Below are 6892 nucleotides of genomic sequence, written 5' to 3'. Positions count from 1 at the left end.
AAATAATCAAACAACATGATTAATAGTATTAATTAAAATAATCAAACAACATGATTAATAGTATTAATTAAAATAATCAAACAACATGATTAGTGATTAATAAGTAATAACAATATGAATTGCATGGTCAACTATACCTCATTTTGGGTCATTTAGAACTACTCCCTCCGGCAACGAAATCATGTTCATATTTATCATTTCAATTCATCCACGATTTAAAATTACACATAATTTTTCCTAGTTTTTGTAAGTGGACAGATGAAGTATATTAAATTAAATGAAAGACGAACAATCAAAACATAAATAAAATGTACGTAAAAGGTTTTGAAGGATCAAAATGTAAGAAATGAGAAACACAGTGGGTTAAACGAGAATGCACAAAACTCCAAGGGTCTTAAAAAAGAAAAGAAAAAAGAGAAGCCTTATCTTATCATGCGAGTATTAAGCAGTCTCACTTCACCGGAGCTCTACAGTATCAAACACAAGGTAGAGTGTAGAGAGAGAAGATGGAAGGGAAAGAGGAGGATGTGAAGTTGGGAGCGAACCAGTTCAACGAGAGGCAGCCAATAGGCACCTCCGCTCAGACCAAGGACTACAAGGAGGCGCCACCGGCACCGCTTTACGATCCCGGCGAGCTCACTTCGTGGTCCTTCTGGAGAGCCGGCATTGCTGAATTCATTGCCACCTTCTTGTTCCTCTACGTCACCGTTTTGAGTGTCATGGGTTATGCCAGGTCCACTTCCAAGTGCGCCTCCGTTGGGGTTCAGGGAATTGCTTGGGCCTTCGGTGGAATGATTTTCGCCCTTGTTTACTGCACCGCCGGAATCTCCGGTACGGACCCACCCCTTTTCATACCTAATTCACATTCAATTTCTGCTTTAATTTGTGAATTCCAATTTCAATTTCAATTCCAGGTGGACACATCAACCCAGCCGTGACATTCGGTCTCTTCTTGGCGAGGAAACTGTCTCTGACGAGAGCAGTTTTCTACATGGTGATGCAAACCCTGGGTGCCATCTGCGGTGCTGGTGTTGTCAAGGGTTTCCAGCCCTCCATCTACCAGATCCAGGGCGGTGGTGCTAACGTTGTCGCCTATGGCTACACCAAGGGCTCCGGCCTTGGCGCTGAGATCATCGGCACCTTCGTCCTCGTCTACACCGTCTTCTCTGCCACCGATGCCAAGAGAAACGCCAGAGATTCTCACGTTCCTGTCAGTATCTCTCTCTATATATGCACACTCTAATTTTCATTGATTTGCAAAATTTGTCTTATTATGGAGTACTTATTCAGTTAAGAGTAAGGTCTTGAGCAGTGTTGGTAGGGCTTAATTAATGTATGCTATCTTAAACTATTTCTTTAGGAATGAATCTAATCTAATGTGTGGATGTACAGATTTTGGCTCCTCTCCCCATCGGATTCGCCGTGTTCTTGGTTCACTTGGCAACCATCCCCATCACCGGAACCGGTATCAACCCGGCCCGCAGCCTTGGCGCAGCCATTATCTATAACAGGGACCATGCTTGGGATGACCACGTAAGTTCAGCGATCATGTTTAATTTAATTTTGCATCGCCGCCAATTACGTACTAACTTATGTATGTATGCAGTGGGTCTTCTGGGTGGGACCATTCATCGGAGCTGCACTAGCTGCCCTTTACCACCAGGTCATCATCAGAGCCATCCCATTCAAGACTGCCCACTAAAATTCCAACTGTGAAGCTGCTGAATATCTTGGTTTTTCCTTTTCCCATTTGACATTGCTCTACAATTGTGTTTATTGTTGTAATTTTATTTTATTTGTATGTACTTATATTGGGCGGACCTATGTTTGGCTCACATGTAAAGATAATTATGTGATTTGGGATTTATTTATTGTATTGTAATTTGTAATTCGGCCTACTTTTCATCAAAGTCAATTAGGTAAGTATCCTTGTCTTCTTGTATTGCTATGCCATGTACTTATCTTGTTGGATTGCTATTGCCATGTGCGTCAGTTAGGCAGTGATGATTAATAGGAGAACCAATAAAATAGAAATAAAAAAAAAAAAAAACAAGAAGAGAAGTACTCCTTCCGTCCGCGTCCACGAATAGGAGTCTTGTTTTTACATTTTAATCCGTCCACGAATAGAAGTCTCGGTTCAATTTATAGGGTCTCATCTTCTACTAACTCATTCTACCCACATTTCATTTAAAACTAATAAATACAAGTAGGTCCACATTCCATTAACTTTTTTCATCCACTTTTCTTAACATTTTTTAACTTCCGTGCCGTTAAGAAATGGGACTACTAATGGCGAACGGATGAAGTACTTTATAATAAAGTAAAAGAATGAGTAAAGTAGGAGCGATAAGATTATAAAGTAAAAAAGATAATATAATTAACTATTATGAAATGAAGGAGTACTACAGTTATCCTTTAAAGTTAGAAAATATTTTTATTTTGGCTCGTTCCTTAAAATAGAAATTTCTATTTTAAAATTTTTTTTGTAATGAGACCGATTTCCTTCGTCATTAAGAGCATCCGCAATAGTGCGGATGTCTCAACAGACTTCCCGAAAACACCTCCTGCCATGTCATAAGGACCTCCCACTGCACTGTCACATCATAAGGACATCCCACTGCACAATGGCGGACATCCACAATAATAAAAAATTTACAAATATACAATTTATTACAGAATTAAAATTTCGACACGAGCCGTATATATAGAGTTTTTTAAAAAAAATAAAATTAAAAAATAAAATAAAAAATCGGGACGTCCGTCGTGGCACCGCAATGGCGGACGTCGCAACGGACGTCACCGGAAAACCGCGGATGAGAGGTGTCCGCATCCGCCCCTCCCACGCCTAATGGCGGATGTCCCGTGCGGACTTCCTGCACGGCGGTCCGACGTCTACCGGGACATCCTCCATTGCGGATGCTCTAACAATACTTTTTTTTGTCTATCTTTCTCTTTCTATCAATTGTGTATTAGAATTTTCAAAAACTTCTATTTTTAATGGATGGATATAGTAGTATGTGAAATAAAAAAAGATTCTTTGCAATGCTACAATAATTGGCCACACTAACGGCAAAAAGTTGAATGCACGTGTTCATGGTTTCGAAACCGTCCGTTCTGATCTCAAGTTTCAGCGAACTGTAACTAGCACATGAATTTTTCACGCTTAAAGAACAGAAATCGCATATTCGGGCCTGATTTCCAATTTTTTAAAATAATTTTTCTATGTTTTAACTTATACTCCTAAAATTTAATCTAAAGAATGGATTGTGAAAATTAAATTTAAAAATAAGTCAATAATGAAGAAAAATGCAATTGTATTGATTGCATTAATAATGATAATATAGTCTTAGGGGTCATTCGGCTGCCAATTTATTGTATTAGGTTTTTTATTTTTCATTAAATAATAAATGAAAATTTGATGATCGTATTATGGGTGGACTCAAACTTAAACTCAAGACCAAGTGTTCGTTTCATATCTTGTTCGTATATATTTTTCTTAAAACTTGGTCCATGACAATGTATATTGGTTTATACACAATGTCAATATTACAGTGTATGTCACGAATAAGCATCTCATCTCCTTCCCTATATCCAATTTATTTCGAACAAATTTCATTTGAGTTTATCACATATTGTATCTCACTGTTATGTTGTCTTGCAAACCAAACACCATCTTACTTGACGAACGTGATATCCTAGTTATCTAAATTGGAGAGGTTTTTTGCAATGCAATCTTATATGTGGAGCATATTTATGCTATCGACAATCACGATAATATCTTAAAATCTCCCAGGGCAGCCTAACAGAGAAGACTATAGATAGAATATAAGTTACGAACTTACAGGGAATTATGGATAACTAAATACATGAGTTTCATTCAACAACTAGAGTACATAGAAGATACTGACTTATAGTTTACAAATTATAAGAATATTAATAAAAATGGTTTAGAACAACTTATATTTTGAAAGTTATACTTTTAAAATTACTGCCTATATCTCATCTATTGCACTGAAGAATCAAAATTGACTTATTATTAAAAAATATAAAAAAAAATGACTGCTATGATAATCAAAGTTGGACATAATTCTTAGAATTTGGTCATTGTACTCGGTCAGTCCTGATAGAAATACATGAGTTCTATCTTAAAACTTATTGATGATAGGAGGAGGGGTCCATGAGACTTATATAATAGATTAAGCTTTTTGTGTACATCGATAAGAGATATTGTTACTTTTCATTCGGTTGGACCATTGGCCCAAATTTTAAGCCCAGATATGCTGTTAGGTCGGTCATTTTTTCGGTTTCAGCCCAGATATACTGCTGGGTCAATTAAATTTGACCCATAATGGGCGACCCACTCTGATATCATGATAGAAATCCATGAGTTCCATCTTAAAACCAATTGATGATAGGAGAAAGGGTCCATGAGACTTATATAGTGAATTAAGCTCTTTGTGTACACCAATGTGGAATATTGTTACTTTTATTTTATGTTTCAATTGCCAACAAATCCAAAAAATAAAAATCGAAAAAAAAATGTTTACACTTCAACTTAATCCGTATGTGGAGGATAAGAGTTACTAAGTACTATGATAGTAGAAAATAATACTCTCACCCCAGCATCTAATAAAACATCCACTCAGGCTATGAAGAATTTTCCATCTCGTCTTGAAAAAAATCTAGCTAAGGTAATTACCGGTTACTACAGTATTTATTTGTCTTCAAATTTTTTGATTAAAATTTTAAAATTTGTGACACTGATAAATTCGTAAGTTCATCAATATTATTATCATTTTGACAAGGTATTACAGTTAAAAATATAAGATTGTGATACGACCTCACGTGTTGGACCCATGACGAGAGCCATGACGAGGCGGCTTCGGGATGGACTCGCAACTTTCATTCAAAAGTCCAAGCGGGAGGAGCCTAGGAGGACGGATGAGCCAAAGTTGAGGATCGTGCTGAAGAATGAGGGCCGACCAGTTGGATTCAACTGGAAATCTTCCTATTGAGATGACATCCGAAAGCTATGAAACTACCACCATTGTCTTCGTCTTGGAAACAGCTTCGCGTGGGTATCTTGCACATCCCAATCGGAGTCCGAATGAGGGAGTTATGGTGGTTTTATGAAAGTCGCGCAGAGAAGGCCGGGAGCTTCGGGAAAAACGCCCGACCGGGCGTTTCGCTTGTGAAAATCGCCCGGGGACAGGGAAAACGCCCGGGCCGGGCATTTTGGCATGTGAAAAACGCCCGACCGGGCGATTATGCCGTTTTTTTAGATTTTGTGGGCCAACTTTCTATTTTTGGACCCATACTATAAATACCTCTTGATGTTATTCCATTTCCTTAGGTTTTTGCTGAATTATATGCTTGAGAGATTTGTTCCTCTTGAAGAGGTTTTCCTATCCAATTCCTAGAATTAGGTTGCTTGGTTCATCAATTCTTAGTGAAGTATGGATCAAGTAGAGGTATGCTTCAAGGTTTGTGGATTCCCTTGAAGATCTAGCCATGGATGCATGTTAGTATGTTGTAAGTGTTATAGCTTGCCTCATCAATGACTATGTATCTCAATTTCCACTCTATCCAATGTTGTTCCTTGTTTTGATCATCTATGTTTCCTAATTTCTTGTTGGGTTGCCATTATTGATACAATAGAAAATCTACTTCACAAAAATACCTAGATCAATCACCTACAAATTGGGTAAATTCTTGGGAAATGGATCACAAAATACATGGATCCACATCATTTGGTATCTAGAGCCTAGTACCCACTAGGTGTTTGATCTATTGTTGCTTTGGGTTGGGTTATTTTTCCTTTTGGTCTTTTGTTTTTGCTCTGTTTTGTTGGGATGATCGGATTGATCAATCGTGCTTAGATTAAGCTGAAATTTGGTGTGTATGATCTATGTTATGTGACCTACATACCTGAAAATTTTCATCAAAAACTTCGTTCATTTGCCTAGTTAACCGTGGAGATTAACATCATTGCCCTGTTTTGGCATAGTTGGGGAAAACCATACAAAACATATCCAATCATCAAATCTGACTATATATGGCCATTTTTCCCTTGATCTAGACTTGTTTGGGAATCTATCCACCAAAATTCATCCAAATTGGGCGCGGGAATCAATACCAAAAAAAATCATAAAGATCAGCCAAATTTCAGCAAAAGTGTCACCCCTTGTTTGTTTTTCTTTGACTTGCATCTTGCTAATATGTGTTTATGGCTTTGTCTTCTTGATTTTGTTGACCAAGGAGTATACCTTGATTGATCCACCTCAAGCACTTAAATCTTGGAATTGGATTTGTGAGTGTGAGTGAATCCACCTTTCTCACATTATTCTAAGCCTTTGTCGAGAGTTATTGGGGAGTGATTTGAGGGGGGTTTGGGACATCAAGGCTGAGTTCATCTTCTTAAATTCTACTTTCTTTTATTACTAACCTCTAGGACTAGTTCCTAGTGTTTGTTTGATTTGTAGGTACTTACTCTATGCCTCCTCGCACCCGGTCCAACAAAATGGCGGGGACAAGTGCGGAGGGGGAGGAAACAAGCATGACTCACCCTATACCCGATGGGGATCTTGTGAGCATGATGGCCCGTATGATGAAGGAATTCAAACAAGAGATGATGATCCAAATGGATGTGCGAGCAAAAGAATCCATTGCTCAATCAAAAGAATCCGAAGCCCGCATGCTTGCCGCCCAAAACACTTTATTTGAGGAGTTCAACACTTGGAAGGGAGAGCGGGGGACGAGGCCTCCCACTCCTATGGGCAATTTTGTGCCTAATGAGGTCCCGGAGGAAAATGTTGAAGAGGAGGAGTATGAGGGGTGGCAAGGAGGGAATGTTTGGGATAGGGTTAACAATTTGGAGAATGGAAGGTTTGGG

The 6892-nt window shown here is 38.4% G+C and overlaps 1 protein-coding gene across 1 annotated transcript; it reads left to right on the top strand.

Annotated features, from left to right (window-relative positions):
* The first annotated feature begins 456 nt into the window (after positions 1-456).
* Positions 457-1889, top strand: LOC125199908 (putative aquaporin PIP1-4). Its single transcript, XM_089060409.1, has 4 exons — positions 457-831; positions 915-1210; positions 1393-1533; positions 1607-1889. Exons 1-4 carry the CDS (start codon positions 507-509, stop codon positions 1700-1702), a joined length of 858 nt encoding a protein of 285 aa, XP_088916535.1. The 5' UTR covers positions 457-506; the 3' UTR covers positions 1703-1889.
* The last annotated feature ends 5003 nt before the right edge of the window (positions 1890-6892 follow it).

Source organism: Salvia hispanica, chromosome 6 (genome assembly GCF_029641045.1).
Source record: "Salvia hispanica isolate PSC_SH4W2 chromosome 6, Shi_PSC_v1, whole genome shotgun sequence".
NCBI lineage: Eukaryota > Viridiplantae > Streptophyta > Magnoliopsida > Lamiales > Lamiaceae > Salvia > Salvia hispanica.
This window is presented reverse-complemented; position numbering and strand designations above follow the sequence as displayed.

Coding starts and splice junctions, on each gene's coding strand:
- LOC125199908 (XM_089060409.1), top strand. CDS start 507: ATGGAAGGGAAAGAGGAGGATGTGAAGTTGGGAGCGAACCAGTTCAAC. Junction 1,211..1,392: donor CCAGAGATTCTCACGTTCCT/GTCAGTATCTCT, acceptor GTGGATGTACAG/ATTTTGGCTCCTCTCCCCAT. Junction 1,534..1,606: donor ACCATGCTTGGGATGACCAC/GTAAGTTCAGCG, acceptor GTATGTATGCAG/TGGGTCTTCTGGGTGGGACC.